Source organism: Setaria viridis, chromosome 4 (genome assembly GCF_005286985.2).
Source record: "Setaria viridis chromosome 4, Setaria_viridis_v4.0, whole genome shotgun sequence".
NCBI classification, from domain to species: Eukaryota; Viridiplantae; Streptophyta; class Magnoliopsida; order Poales; family Poaceae; genus Setaria; species Setaria viridis.
Genome location: NC_048266.2, coordinates 20,364,909 through 20,381,012, shown reverse-complemented (window position 1 = coordinate 20,381,012; position 16,104 = coordinate 20,364,909). Strand labels below are relative to the sequence as shown.

Sequence of the window (16,104 nt, the reverse complement as noted above, 5' to 3'; positions counted from 1 at the left end):
CCTAATGGTAATACATCCTAATCTTCATTTACTGTATACCTACAAATGCCTAGGATTGATATTCACGATGCGGCGCTCGAAGACAAACACATCGACAACATTTGTTGGGACATGGTGACGTTCATCCAACGCGAGATTTGTCATGAGGATGGAGCATCATTGATAAAGATGGAGTGTTGATGGTGGACAAATGCAAAGATCTTCATAGATGGGCGTAGTAGTTTTAATATTAGCGTGGCAAAGAATAGCTCTATTCAAAATGTTGAATTATGTGAATTATTTATTATCCAAGTTTGTTGAATAATGTGAATTATATATTATGTATGATGCAGTTTTGAATAATGTGAATTATTTATTATTAAAATTTGTTGTTTTGTGGTTGGAGATACATATTTCAAGTTTGTTGAATAATGTGAATTATATATTATGTATGATGCAGTTTTGAATAATGTGAATTATTTATTATTAAAATTTGTTGTTATGTGGTTGGAGATACATATTTCAATTTGAAGGCTAACAACGGGCGGAAAATAGAAATTATAAATAACTCACGAACTAACAACCGACGAGAAATAGAAATTATAAATAACTCACGGGAAATAATATATTGGATGGAAAAATACATATTCCTAGCGGTGGTAGCACCCGCTAGCATAGAAAGCATCTGTGCTGGCAGATGGCTAACGTCGCCCGCCAGCATAGACGTCATTTGTGCTGATTCAAGGTTGCTAGTGGGTGCTCGGCCCACCAGCACAGACTCTTTTTAGCCGCCAGCAGAGATCTTTTGTAGCCTAGCGCGAGATATATGCAACTATGAAAGAAGTTACTCCTGAGTTGGGAGAACCGAGGAGGTTGGATACTGACCTCCGTTTCTGTTTACTTGTCACTGCTTTTTTTTACTGTAGCAAATTTGACCGTGTGTTTTTTCTTGAAAACTGTTACAATTATTTGAAGGTACACAATATTTGTATAGTATATTTCATGATAAATTTAATAATGTGAAATTTTTAAGGGTGCACACGGTCAAATTGCTACAGTAAAAAAAAAAAGGCAGAAATGGAGGTTAGTAGAACGTTTTGTCCGCACGATTCATTACGACGCACGCTTCCAACCAACCTGCTACTTGTTTACTAGAGTAGTCCGTGTGTGCTGCCCCAGCCGGTGCCAGGAGCCCATTGATTACTCAGGGAAGCGACCCCGGGCCCCGTGCGCGCGTCAATGCGTGATCCAGCTCCGGCTCTCGTCCGCTCACGCCCCCGATCCAACTCCGATCCCAATGCCCTCCCCTCGGTGAAACATGCTCCAAAAGCCGTGGCTTCCGCGCACGCCAAGCAACCGAGGCCCTTCCCACACCACGCCGGCCGGCCGGCCGGCCACAGTTATTAAAACCTCCTCTGCACCCCTGCCCCAGCCCGTCGCTGCGTTTACTGGCTCCCCTGACCCCGTGTTGCCTCAGCGGCCCTGCCTCCCCCTTTCGCCTTCGGTTTCCCACCTCACCACGAGTCCGCGACCGACCTCCCAAACCAAACCCGTGTGCCGCCGCCGCCCCGCCTGACGTGCTCGTACTCGGTACTCCTCCATCATAATAGAGCCCCTCTCCGGACCGATCGATCCATGGCCACAGCGCCGCCGACTCCCTGCAGCACCGAGGACGAGGAGGAGCCGCCGTCGATGGCGCCGCACGTGCCGAGGGAGCAACGGGAGCAGCACGGCAAGGACGCGCCGCCCGGGTTCGTCCCGCCGATGACCGCCGAGGACGTGGCGGCCGTCGAGGCTGTCCTGGACTACGACTTCGCCGACAAGTCACTCGTCGAGCTCGCGCTCACGCACGGCTCCTTCTACTACCCGTACCGCCCCGGCGACACCTATGAGCGCCTCGAGTACCTCGGCGACGGCGTCCTCACCTGCCTCATGTCGCGGGAGGTCTTCCGCACCTACCGCACCCTCCCGCCCGGACCGCTCACCAGGCTACGCGCCGCCAACGTCGACACGGAGAAGCTCGCGCGCGTGGCCGTTGTGCGTGGGCTCCACCGCTTCCTCCGCCACAAGGCGCCGCAACTCGAAGGGCAGGTACAACCTTTTATTCTCCGCTTCCGGCGTGGTGGCGTTGCCTTGAGATAGATGTTCGTCAGTTCGTGCATCGCTCCTGGAAAGCGATAACCAAAGATCAGCCCGGCCCCTTGTACGTTCTTGGAGAGAATCAATTTTGTTCCTTTGCGTCCTGATTCTTGATAGTATTCATGCTAGACTTAAGGAATGCATCACGGATTGTGGCTTTGGTGGTCAGGATCACACTTGTAGTATATTCCCGTGGATTCGGATTCTCCTAGGTGCAGTTCAGATGACGAATTGCACAATGGCATGCGCTGTTCTTTTTGTCTGGGCGTCTGGGCCCTGGGTATAATCTCCTGCTACTCCGTTCTGCTGAAGCAGGAGAATCTTTTTTGTTCCACTTTTTCTCTGTTTAGTTTATTTTTGTCAATCCGTCTGGACTTAGCATGTTTTTAATTAAGAACTTGTTAAGCCATGAACATCCGTACAAGTAAATTAGCTTCCCCATTAGGAAAGGGATTGCAGTTGGACAAATGGAGTGGTCGAGTGGAAAATTTTAGTTGTGGCTGCACTCTGCAGTCTGCAAGCCATGGTCATTAACCTATTTACATTCTGACTGAATGGCCTTCGTAGTTGGGACATCAGCAAAGCACAAGTCTGTCATTGAACACGGAGGTGGAGAAGCCATTTGTGTTTTGTTCAGCACGTGCAAGTGAAAGCTTAAAGTGTTCTGCTTGTCATTGTTATGTTTAAGAATTGAAATCCGTCATTTCTGGGACAAATATAGCTTTCTGTTTTTATGACAATGTCCATTATTCGTAATCAGTAACAATTGTTCCAGTGTGTTGCTTGTCCTAATTAGGAATATACTAGCTGTTGGTTCTAGTCTTCTCCATTAAAGAAATAGAGTTTAGAATCTCATCTAGCAAATTACCTTTTCTTTGACGGGCTCATCAAGTTGTTTATGACTGGAGTGAGTGCTAAACACTATATTTTAAATGCAACAAACATCTTAGGTTTGCATTTTAATCTTAGGTATTACTTAAGTAGGTTTTCTGAATTAGAAATTAATTGAATAATATTTTTTACTCACATTGGACAATATGTAATCTGGCAGATTGTCTAGATCATTTTTATGTTTTACCTTATTGACTTCTGTTTTGAAATACTTAAGTGCCATATAATTTATGTGATGCCCTTCATGTTCTGGCATTTACAGATTCATGTTTTTATAGAAGAAATGTGCAAGTATCCGGTTCACTCAAATGGACTATTGGATCCTCCTAAAGTTCTGTCAGATATTGTGGAATCTCTAATTGGTGCTATATACTTCGACTCCAACTTTGATCAAGAGGAAGTTTGGCGGGTATGTTACTCTCTAAATTGAGACACCTTAATTGCTACTCCCTCCGTTCCAAGACAACCTACAATTTGGAACGGAGGGAGTACATTTGATTCAGCACTCTGCTGTTAGTACTGGCATTGTAAAATTTAAGTTGCTCATGTAGGTCTTCCGAAATTTGGCTGATCCACTAATTAGCTTAGAGACATTAGGCAAGCACCCCGTAAGCGAGCTTTTTGAGTTTTGCCAAAAGACTCGTCGAGGAGTGAAAATCGTGAAAGATGAATGGGATAAAAATTTGAAGGTTGAGGTGTTGATTGATGGTGAGTTGGTTGGAAGTGCGACTTATGCTCAGAAGAAGGATATAGCTCAGAACCGTGCTGCGAAGGCTGCTTTGGATAAGCTAAAGGAGACAATGGGACAAACCGAAAGTGAATCAGCATCAGCGGATGTTTCTGAGCCATTTGAAGAATTAGACATAGCTGGGACACTTAAATGTCAGTGAAATACTGATGCATCATAGGTGCAATGAATGGCCTATTCTGACAGGTGCTTCTATGCTTCACCATTCTAAGAGTTACAGAAATTCACAAGAAGCCAATGGTTGCTTGGCACCCCTTTTAAGTGCTTCACAGATTTCTACAACTCCAAGGGAAATGGTGAAGCATAGAAACACTTGGTGGTCCATCTACATTATATTTCTACGTTTCTATGTAATTATCAATATTCAATGTGGTCACCAGGAAATCGATTTGATCTCAAGCCTAAGCGCATCAGGAAGTCTCAATAAATATTACTCCCTCCGTCCCAAATTACCATTCATTTTATCTTTTCTAGGTATATAGTTTTTATATGCACCTAGAAATATACTCATGTCTAGATACATAACAAAAGTAATGTATCTAGAAAAGTCAAAACGAATTGTAATTTGGGACGAAGGGAGAATGCTTGTGTCGCATGGAGGGATGTTTGAATCGGATGTGCTGGCATGGGTATTCGTAACTGTTTTAGCTCAAAATTTGGCTCTAAGAGATATAAAGTCATGCTCATGTATGCGCATATGGTCGGAAGTTTAACAATAAGGACCTATTCGGCATGGCTCCAACTCTAGGTGGAGCTGCTCCACTCCAGAATTCCAGGTGGAGACAGCTCTTGGTGGAGTTGGAGTGGTCTAGATGGGGTGTTTGGCTAGAAGAGTGCTCTCAGCTCCAAAAAAAGACTGATTTCAGTATGGATTGCCATTGTTGCCCCCTAATTTAGGCCTCACTTGTCATTCTCTATCCCCATCTTCTTCTTCCTCAGGATGGGGGCACACCGCCAGGGAAGAGCTGGGGCATGAGGAAGGGGCAGCGGCCTAGTCCGGCGGTGGAGGTGGGCGGCCTTGAGGTGGTGTCGGCGGCCTTGGGGGTGGGGATGACGGTCGGGCTCGCGTATGATGGGGGCAGCGGCCGCCCGGCGGCGTGAGGGAGGGGCCACGGCGGTGTGCCCGATGAGGCCACGGCACGGCCGCCCGCTAGGGGAGCAAGCGCGGCAGCCCACCGGCGGAGGCGCGCCCGACGTGGCCACGGTGCGACCGCCCACCGGCGGAGGCGCGTGGTCAGCCAAGAGGCAGGGCGCGGCTGCGCTGGAGGTGAGGCGACGGGTGGTGCTGGCGTGGCGGAGGCGTGCAGCAAGGCGAGAAGCAGCGGCGACGGCGGTGGACGGGGGCCGCGGGGGATTGGCGGCGGGCAAGCGGCGGCGGCCCGTGTGGGAGGAAGACGGCAGCCGACAGTGGGGGTGGACGCGGGGGAACAAGCACGAGGGAGGGAGATGTGGCTGGGGGGGGGTCTTGGGAGGAATAGAACGAACTATTCTTTATGTAACCAGTGGCATTGGTGGGTAATTACCCATCAACTCCACGAGGAGGTTCAAAAGAGGTGGTTTTGTAGCTGCAAAAGAGGTGCTCCAAAATCCCACCTCCATTTGCACTACAGCTCCATGGAGTTTTGGAGCTGGGGTGTTTGGCTGGAAAATTGGCTGGAGTTGCTGGAGTTCAGCATTGAAGCCATGCAAAACACACCCTAAATAACTATCAAGAGCTCTCTCGAAATGTTTCACCCCTTTCTACTATTGAGAGAGGTGGCTGGCAGGCTACTTGTGAGGCTGGCGTGTGGCATCGATCTTGACGAATCATTTCCCCTGGTGCCAGGAACGGCATACTAGCAATTTATTTTTTCGGCAGATATCTAGGGTTGTGGATCTTGTATCAGTTTCCGGGTGGGGTCGATTTCTTGACGTCTCACTAGCTCTTACTGTTACTGGAGGTCTCCGGCATGGATGCTTGCCTTGGCACTCATTCTGGTGATCTTGGCTTATTCTTCCGAGTCGCCGGTATTAGACTATGTATAGCTATGCTAACATGTATATGTATTGTACTTATACTCCAAGCTATTGGCTATATATATACACGAAAGGTCACCCCCCTAAAGGTGTATGGTGTTTACCTATTCCTCTACATGGTATCACGAGTCCGGATCTCCCTTTCACTGCCCTATCTCTATACGCGTTGGCCTCTCTCCTGTGCTGCCATGTCCCCTCCGTGCGTCGCGCTCGTGCCGCACGTCCACGTCAACCCCAGCCCGTAGAGCGCCCCTGGAGATCGATCTGTTGTTGCCGTGTAGCAACACTTCTCCCCGTAGATCCCATCTACCCTCTTGCTCCTGCAACCTACCCTCACGAAGCCATGTCTATGACATCCACTCAGTCCTCAACCATGGCCGCAACTTCCCCTTTAATCGGTAACTCCAACGTTGCCCTCCACATCCAATGACACCAATGGTCCAATCTTCATCCATCCCTATGCCACAATTTTTGTCAAATCTCATGTGCCGGTTGAGCTCAACATGACGAATCCCAATTTCAACAAGTGGTCGGCGTTCTTCAGCGCCATGTGCAGCAAGTTCGGCCTCTTGCTGCACATCGACAGCACGGCTTCTCCTCACCTCACCGACACGTTGTGGATGCAAGCTGACAGCTGTGTTCGCAGCTAGCTCTTCGGATCCATCACTGACCAGGTTCTCGACTTTGCCATGGAACCCGACTAGATGGCTCGCGCCCTCTACGCCGCCATCGAGAACTTGTTCATGGACAATCGAGCTCCACGTGCCATCTTCCTGAGTCATAAATTTCACACCATGAACCAAGGAGACTCCACCATCGATGACTATTGTCAGCGCATGAAGACCGCTGCTGATGCTCTCCGCGACATCGGCCATCCCGTGCTGGAACCCACTCTCATCCTCAACTTGCTGCGCGGGCTGAACAAGCGCTACTCGACATGCGCCGACAACATCACCGGATCCGCCATCCTCTCCTTCGTCGACGCCCGCAACCAACTCATCTTGAAGGAGCTACGCATCGCAGATGAAGAGAAGGTCTTGGCGGATACATAGCTCTCCTCACGACCAACTCGTCCTCCGCCTCCTGTCCCGCCTCCGGCTGCCGGTCTGGGTCCTCCTTCTCTGGAACCACCGGTAGGCAGTCGCAGCAGCGTGGGAATAGGAGGCATCCTCGCCGAAACAAGCACGGCCACAACTCCAACAGCGGCGGCAACCAGTAGCAGGCATCCAACTCCTTTGGTGGGCCACCTGCTGGACCATGGATCTGCATCAATCCATGGGCCACGCAGCAGGCCGGCTCGACCGGGGGAGCCCACCAAGGAAGTGGTGGCTCTTGGAGGCCTCCATCTGGTCCACAACAAGGTGGACAATGTGGATGGCGCGGCTCCACTCCGAGCCTTCTCGGCTCATACCCGTAGGCGCATGCCCATGCTCCGTTTGCTCCCGTGCAAGTCTCTCCACCTGGCCCATCTTGGGATCAGGCTGGTTTGATCGCAACACTGCAGTAGATGTTTGTTCAAGGCGGACAACCATGGGTCCTCAACTCCGGTGCTTCTTCCCACATGTCTTCGATGGATGTTATACTTCTCTCCCAACACCCTTCATTCTTTTCTTCGATCACAGTAGGCAATGGCACAACTGTACCGGTGACATCCCGAGGTCACTCAATTCTATCCGCCACTGCATCTAATTTTGCCTTGAACAACATCCTTGTCATTCCTTCCATCATTAGAAATTTAATTTCTATCCAACAGTTTATCCGCGACAACAATTGTTCTATCAAATTTGATGCATTTGGTTTTTGTGTTATGGACCCCAGACGCATCGCATGATTCTTCACTGCAATAGTGATGGTGACCTCTACACGTTTGAGCCGGCCACCTACACCACTGCCCAAGCCATGATTGCCGCCTCATCATCCCTATGGCACCAACGCCTTGGTCATCCCAGTCCTACAGTTCTAGATGCTCTAAAGCATAAACAGCTTACTTCATGCAATAAAGAAGCTCGCTCACTTTCCCCTCTTGTGAGGTTGGCAAACATGCACTGCTGGGAAAAACACCTTTAGTATTGGTTACTAACCCCCCTTTAGTACTAGTTGTGCAACTGGTATTGCTACTTCGGTACTAAGATCCTGTTTGTTTGAGTTTTTGCTTTCCGAAAGATAGCTTTTGGCTTCTCATCTTGGAATGCTGGCTTTCTAAAAGCTGGGGTCCGTTTGGCAACCCAGCTTCTCCGAGGACGAATGAAGGCCGGACGAGCAAGGGTTGGGCGAGTAGGGGCTAGACGAGCAGCAGTCCGATGCGGAGGGCGGACAGCGGTGGGCGACGAGGACGAGTAGGGGTGGAGGGAGGGCAGTGCGACGCGGGAGAAGGCCCCTGAACTGGTGAGAGCCTTCTCCAATCTCCAGTTACCGGCCTACCTGGAATTTCCAAAGCCGTCGCCGCACGGAATGAAAATCGAGAGGCCACCGCGTCCCCCGCTCCCGCCACCGCCGCGATGGCCGCCGCGGTGGCCATTTCCTCTGTTCTTGGTGACAACCTCCCAACCAACCTCCTCCGCGCTGCCCTCGTATGCCAGTGCCAGCTCAGCCACGCCTCGGATCCAGCCTTCCTCTGCCGATTCCAGGACCTCCATCTACCGCGCCTCCTCGGTGCCTACCTCGCCACCTCCGCCGGCCCCAACCCGCGCCTACGGTTCCTCCTGATCCGCCCGATCCCGAAGCTCGCCGGCACCAGCCGCTGCGCTGGCGCCTTCTTCGACACCTTCAAGGGCTCCACCGAGGACGAGGAGGGGCCGGGCGAAGGGGGAAGGTGGCAAACCGATGTGGTGCGGTGGTGGCTCGATGCGGAGGAAGGAGGGCGGCAGGGTGACGAGGATGAGGCGGGGCCGGGCGACAAGCAGAGGCTGGGCGAAAGGAGGAGGGCGGTGGCCCGATGCGGTCCGGAGAGAGGATGGTGGCGGGCGACGAGGAAGGGGCCGGGTTGAGGGAGGATTGCGGCGGCCCGATGTGGTGTGGAGGGAGGATGGCAGGGGAGGAGGAAGGAAAAAGAAACGTACTGTTTTGGTACTTTACCGATGGCAGGCGGGTAAATACTGCTAGAAGCTTGTTTTTTCCTCCTTTCGAGCTTTCCATTGTATCGTGGCAGGCTAGACTTTTTGGCCCACGAAAAGCTAGGCTCGAAAGCTTGTTGTTTGTTTGGGCTTTCAGCTTCTGGGGGCGAGAAGCTGGCTGAAAGCCCAAACAAATGGGGCGCTTTCAGCTTCTAGGGGTGAGAAGCTGGCTGAAAGCCCAAACAAACAGGACCTAAAGAAGGGGCCTTTAGTACCGGGTCAAATAATTGGTACTAAAAGGGAGCCTTTAGTACCGATTGTTTATACGAACTGGTACTAAATTGACTGCCACGTCGCGCGTGGCTGAGGCCACTTTAGTACCGGTTGGTATAAACAACCGGTACTAAAGGTGTTTTTTCTTTTCTATTTGTTTCTCATTTTCTTTTCTATTTCTTTATTCTATATTAGTATTTCATATTTGTTTCCTTTACTATACTAGTTCTAATGTGCTAACATATATAAAGTTGTATTTATCTATAATATTACATTTGATATAATATTATATATATATAGACATCTTCTGCATTTACATTTATGAATAATATTACATTGCATCAACACTTGAAGTTCAACATTTGGATCAACTATTCTAAACCCGAGTCCTAATGGTGATGCAGATTTGATCCATCATTATGGAACGCCCCCGCTGGATTTACTACCCCGTCCAGAAGAAATCCACTGAGTTGTTCTTAAATTGCCCTAATTTTTCCGTCTTGAGGACTGCTTCCTTCATGTCTCTCATCTGTGTCATTGGCAAAGGTTATTATATAGTAGATCAATGGGTCTGCACAATTAGAACTAATTTATTGTTAAGAAATTTGTATACGTACTCTGAATTCATGGTCGGTTATACACTTAGGACCTACAAAGCCATGGATGAACTCACATACGTAGTATCCGCATAAATTATTCCCCGGATTCTGTCTCAAACACTATATATATGGCAAAAGAAGTTATGAAATATTTCTTGTGTTCAAGGAAGTGTCACAAGATGTGGAAATTCAACATATACCAAGAATTCAGGCTTGAAATCAAGTTCCTCCTTGAATTCACCTGCGTGATATCGACGGAAGCAAGCCCATGCTTTGTTAAGAATGTCTATGAGCTTTTTATATTGATCTTTTGATTTTCTCAAAGAGTCCATGATATAGACCACGCTTCGATCAACCGTGATAACAAGGAGTATCCAGTGGAAGCTGTACATATATGCATAGCCAAAGCTAGTTAGTCTTATGTTTAACTGCTAGTTCGAAAAGAAAAGAGATGGGAAACACGCTCACTTGAAGTTGTACGACAGAAGTATGCACTTCTGGTAATGTTGGTTGTCTAGGAACTTATATATATTCTTTAAGGTCCGATTTGGTCTATCTCTTATAGCTGACTCGTTTATAATATTGGGGTCCATGAAGCCGATGTCATAGTATCCTTTCCTCCAAAAGTTTGAATCTCCATCCTGCATTATACAAAATCGAATAGGAGTTAAGACATCGCACAATGACTAGAGTGGGGTTTTGAAGTTAGAGCAAATTAAAGACTTACAGAACCTAGGAACTGATGAGTGACTTGTCAAGTGCATCTTGATTGTAAAGGAAATAGAGTTTCTCCAGCAGCACATTTATAATGTTTTCCCCACGGAAATAATGTTAATCTCCAATCCAAACTTCGAGCATGAGTAAACCGTTGGCTGAAGCCTCCATGTACCACTGGTGCAATTTGTACATCTTTGTTGGAAGACGCTCCACCAACTGCGGCGACACAAGCAGTTTCCCTAACTCAAATTTCCATTTTGCAGCCTCAGGGTGCTTTGGGACGTGATCCTCTCCTCAAAGTTGAGCTGGGGTGAGATTTGTATCTTTGGCAAATAGAAGCAGGTTCTTATCATACTCTGAAAGCACCTAGAGCAGGGCAATGGATTGGTTGGATTGGGTTCCAAGCTGTGGAATAATTAACCCACTTTTCTTCTTCTAAAAATCCATTGTTATTGAGCGGTCTTAGTTAGATAGCGGTGGTTTCTTTACCTTTTTCTCCATCCTTCTAATGAAAGTCCAAAATTTAACCTTGTCAAGTGGTGGATCTTTCTTCACGAGAGGCTTTGGTGCGAAGTGAGCTTTAACCTCAGCATCCACTACTGCGTTGATTTCCACATCACTCATTTTGTAAGTTTTCTTAGGCTCTGGTTTCTTCTCCTTCAACTTCTTCTACTTCTTCTTTATAAATGCAGTAGGCGGAACTGAAGCCATCTTTCGCCATGTAGCCTTGCTCATAATAGGGGGAGGTAGACTCATGCTAGGATCCCTATCTGGTAGTGGAGAGGGTGCCCTAGCGATGGCATAGGTGATATTTCCCTTGAGCCTTGAGGAGATGATCCCAAGGTCGGGGGATTCGGCTGCGTATCCTTATGTAGCGCTTGGGCCATAGAATCCAACCATGGATGGCTTCTCCTAGATTCTTTTCCCCGTCACCTCTAGGGATCTCCAGTTTCAGGTTATCCCAACTGTCGACCACTCGGTCCACCCCAACTTTGGTGTAACCATAAGCTGGAATTTCCACACCATGAATTGTTTGGCCTTGTGTCGGTTGTTTCGCCACACCATAAGTCACCATGATAAGCTTATTTTTCACGAGAGTAATAAGCTCACAAGGAGCTCTCCTGGTGATGTCGTTCACGGTGTTGCGTTGGTTGTCCTCAAACATGTCAGAAGATCCTCTAGCTGGGCTTCCGTGGAAACGACGCTGCTTCGATGCTGAGAGGGGCTTACATCGACATTAGCCACTGATAATGCAGCTGCTTGTTCACTGGCTTGTTTTCTAAGAGCTCGAGCCACACGCCGGTCGATTGCTTCCTCCATTCTTGCCTCTATCAAAGCTACGTGTTCTTGCAACTCTCACAGCTGCCGTGCGAGTTCAGCCTTACTTCTTTGGCAACTTCTGTAGGAATCAATGTGCTCAAGAAAGGCAAACTTTCATGGAATTACTCCTTTGCCTCAGCAACGTCCAGGGTATTCTGGATTACCTAGTGCCATAGTTAGCTCGTCCTTCTCTCAATCAGGCACGAAAGATCCTTCGGCCATTGCCTTTATTAACTCAACAAGCCTCATAGCCGCTTCTCTTAATTCTTGGCCGAACACAAATGATCCATCTTCAGGATTGAGCGTGCCGCCATGAGCATAATACCAATGCTTTGCTCGCTCCGGCCATTTGAGAGTTGCTAGTACTATTCCCTGCGATGTTTGGAGATCTCCTATCATTAGTATATCGGGGTACTCTTATTACTTGGTTCTTGTGGATGATTGTACACACTTTTGTTGGACCTTTCCACTTCAGAAGAAATCTGAGGTGCACTGCCACATCATTGATTTTATTGCATATGTTCCATCCCAGTTCAACCTCCCCTTTACCTCCTTGTTAAGTGCTTTCAGGCAGACAATGGCACAGAATTTGTTAACAAAGCCACAGGTTCCTACCTAGGTGCCTGTGGCATCCTCATGCACTTCTCCTATCCTTACACCTCAGCACAAAATGGGAAGGCCGAACGCATTCTATGCACCATCAATAACTCAGTTCGCACCGTCCTACTCCACACTTCCATGCCCCTAGTTTACTAGGCCAAGGCATTAACCACGGCCACGTATCTCCTCAACAAGAGGCCGTCCACCTCCATTAGTAATGAGGTTCCCTACACCATTCTTCATGGATCCCCACCTCTGTACGACCACCTCCGCATTTTTGGGTGCCTTTGCTACCCCAACACACAGGCAACGTCCCCGCACAAGCTAGTGCCTCGTAGAGTCGCATGCATCTTCCTGGGTTATCCCACAGCACACAAAAGGTATCGGTGTCTTGATCCCTCCACCAAATAGATCCTCATCTCTCATCACATGGTCTTCGACGAGACAGTCTTTCCATTTGCCTATGTAACACCGTTGTCATCCAGCTCTTCTTTTGATTTTCTTCTCTCGTGTGATGATGATGTGCTTTGTCCTACTAGTCACATGGTTCCTCTGCCTTCTGGTGTCGAGCGACTGCATTCTTCTATCTAAGCTCCATCTCCTGTGGACGTTGAGCGACCACGCTCTCCTGTAGCTGCTCTAGGCAAGCATGGTCCCATGCCCCTGCTTCGACCCCCACTGCTGGCAGCTCTGCCACAGTCTGGCAGTGAGCGGCTGCCAACTACGGATGCAGGGGCCCTTGGCTCCCTTGGGAATCAGGCAGCACCCGGACCTACTCCAGCTACGAGTTTGTCAGCCCACACCGACGCTGTCATTCGGCCCAGCACTAATGCTGGATAGCCGGATGGGCTCCTAAAGGACGCTTCAGCTTCGGCTACAGTCAGTGATCTCTGGCAGTTCATGCGCTGATTCCAGTGCGATGTCATGCTAGCACCACTGCCTCTGTCAGCAGTCTGCAGCCACCTGTGCCCCCTCTGTGGCCGCTGCGTGGTTCATCTCAACCGCTTGCACTACGGCGCATGGTGACGCGCCTACAGATGGGTTCACTCAAGCCTGGCAACCGCATGAACCTCTCCACCACATACACGGTTGTGTCAGTAGTTCCCTCGAACTATCATAGCGCGCTTGTCAATCCTAATTGGCGAGCGGCCATGGCAGACAAGTTTCAAGCTCTTCTCGACAATAGTACTTGGAAGCTTGTACCGCCGCTTGCCGGTGCTAATGTTGTGATAGCCAAGTGGATCTTCAAACATAACTTCCACTCCGATGGCTCGCTCACCCGCCATAAAGCGTGTTGGGAGGTCCGTGACTTCTCTCAGCAGCATGGCATCGACTATGACAATACTTTCAGCCCCATTATCAAGCCTGCAACCATCCGGGTCATCCTCAGCATTGCCACATCACGTGCCTGGTGGATACATCAGTTCGACGTGAAGAATGCCTTCCTTCATAGTCACCTGGATGAGATAGTTTATTGTCAGCAGCCTCCTGGTTTTGTGGATCCATCTGCTCCTGATCACGTGTGCCTATTGCAGCGGTCCTTGTACGGGCTCAAGCTGGCTCCCCGGGCCTGGTACCAGCGGTTTGCCACTTATGTACGATAGCTTGGATTCACGTCTTCAGCCTCAGACACTTCTCTGTTCACATGTAAGGAGGGCTCCAGTGTTGCCTATCTGCTACTGTACGTCGATTACATCATCCTTACTGCTACAGTGCATCATTGAGCGACTTCACTCTGAGTTTGCCATGATGGATCTTGGTGACCTGCATCACATCTTGGGGATTTCTGTGTCACGTTCCTTGGATGGCTTGTTCTTATCACAGTAGCAGTATGCTATGGACCATTTCCAGTGTGCTGGCATGTCTGAATGTCACCCAATTGTTGTCCATACATCTATGGGCCCACCAGAAGGTTTCAACAGTCCTAGATGCAGGGTTGTACACCGAGATGTGTCAGACATAGTGACTACGATGTAGGACGACGTTTTCTACGTGGAGGACAAGAACTAGTCGAGGATTAGGAAACTACTCGTAGTAATTAGAGTAGGACTCAATAGTCAAATCCGACTAGTATTCTTGTAAAGAACCGACCTTTACATCAAGGACTGGATTGTCGAGTAGCTGAATTTCTTCACAAACAGCTCCCTCAGCTATCTGTGGTTCCTCATGCTCTTCGGCAATAGATGCACCGAGAGGAACCAAAACATGGCTAGTCGACAGACCCACTTTAGAAAATGGGATGGAGGCCATGGCGCAGCTGGTTGATGGACCTACCTTAGAAGGCGGGATGGACGCCAAAACTTGGAGGACTCCAGCAGCTTCAGTTTTACTTCTGGCTTGCGGGCTACAAGGGTAGCCACAGTTCCAGAAGTAGTTGCCACCGCAGCTTCGGTGCCTACCTCCGGCTCGGGGGCTACAAAAGTAGCCACAACACCGGAAGCAGTCGCCGCGATGGGCACGTGGCACTAGTAGCTCGGGGGCTGGCACTAAAGTGACATTCAGTGACGAAATAACATCGTGCATAAGCGTGGTAACAAGGGATACAACACCTGGAGCTATTTTCAGAGCATGCTGTTCTTCCGGTGGCGGACTTGTAGGCGCCGGGGCGAGGTCTTGGGGCGAGTGACTACTGCCATCGGTTGTAGAGTTTGGACTCGGGCCTCCTATATCCACGCTGGTGGATTTCCTGAAAAAAAGTGTTAGAAGACACACTACAAGGCAATATTAACCTACAATCAGTACTCGAATAAAGTTCCAGTACTTACTTTGGGGATCTCTTTATCTTCAATGAAGGCTCCCCCGCCAAGCGCATGAGCTTCATTGTGGGTGACAGCTTCTTCGACGCGGCTAGTTGGATCACAGTCTAATCCTTGCCAGTCTTGGTCGTTATCTCCACTTCTCGACTTGTTTGCGCGCCGATAGGGTTGGCCCTAGCAATGGGAGGCTCTTTGTCATCCTCGATCTCGATGACCTTCTCAATCACTAGCAGCTCCTGCTGCACGACTTCTGTAGTCGTTCTCTCCACCTCTATCACCTCCCTGACTACCTACAATCCACTAATGTCGTATTGAGTAGACATGGCGGTAAGGAATTTACTTACAAGTACTTGATCCTTAGGATCTTGTCCTTCTTTGAATGTGATTATTGGAGAAGGGACGTCCTCGGCGGTGAGCGGCTTCTTCACCACACACTTAGCAGCAACAGTGCGCCTACTCTTTGGTGGCGGCACCAGACATGCTTCTAGGTCATCTTCAGTTGTACGCTTGGATGTCCCGGAGAAAGCCCAACCTTGTCCGACGGCCGAGCCTTGATAACAAAATCTTCAGCAGCTTCTGAGTCAGAGCTGCTGAAGGAAGAGAACCCTTCCGAGTCCTCCTCCTCGACTACTCTCTGTACATCAACAGTCGTATGTACATGCGGAGCGGCGTCAGAGCCATCTGATCTGGGTGGAGGAGGAGCGGAGCAGAACAAGTGAAATTCTTCCTGCATTCGAATACAAGTCAGCACATCAACAAGTACAAAAATTAGTACTCGGGGCTGAGGCCATAGGTACTTACACTACTTGGCGGGTTGGCGACACAGTACTTCCGCACAATAGTGGGGATCGTGCTCACGTGCTTGAACAGCCACCTCAACCGCACCATGACGTCGTCCACAGAGAGGTCATCTGGTGACATCCAGGATGGACCGTTGGGGCTGGAGTAGTCGTATCCCCAAGTGCACCGCAGTTGCAGTGGTTGGATCCACCTCTTCATAAAACTAAATGCCA

At 49.2% G+C, this 16,104-nt stretch overlaps 1 protein-coding gene and 1 pseudogene across 1 annotated transcript; both read left to right on the top strand.

The window, feature by feature from the left end:
* The first annotated feature begins 1,264 nt into the window (after positions 1-1,264).
* On the top strand, positions 1,265-4,167 carry LOC117851602 (ribonuclease 3-like protein 3). Its single transcript, XM_034733442.2, has 3 exons — positions 1,265-2,070; positions 3,272-3,418; positions 3,561-4,167. Exons 1-3 carry the CDS (start codon positions 1,615-1,617, stop codon positions 3,897-3,899), a joined length of 942 nt encoding a protein of 313 aa, XP_034589333.1. The 5' UTR covers positions 1,265-1,614; the 3' UTR covers positions 3,900-4,167.
* A 1,070-nt stretch (positions 4,168-5,237) lies between these two features.
* On the top strand, positions 5,238-6,992 carry LOC140222605 (uncharacterized; annotated as a pseudogene).
* The last annotated feature ends 9,112 nt before the right edge of the window (positions 6,993-16,104 follow it).

Coding starts and splice junctions, on each gene's coding strand:
- LOC117851602 (XM_034733442.2), top strand. CDS start 1,615: ATGGCCACAGCGCCGCCGACTCCCTGCAGCACCGAGGACGAGGAGGAG. Junction 2,071..3,271: donor CGCCGCAACTCGAAGGGCAG/GTACAACCTTTT, acceptor TGGCATTTACAG/ATTCATGTTTTTATAGAAGA. Junction 3,419..3,560: donor ATCAAGAGGAAGTTTGGCGG/GTATGTTACTCT, acceptor TTGCTCATGTAG/GTCTTCCGAAATTTGGCTGA.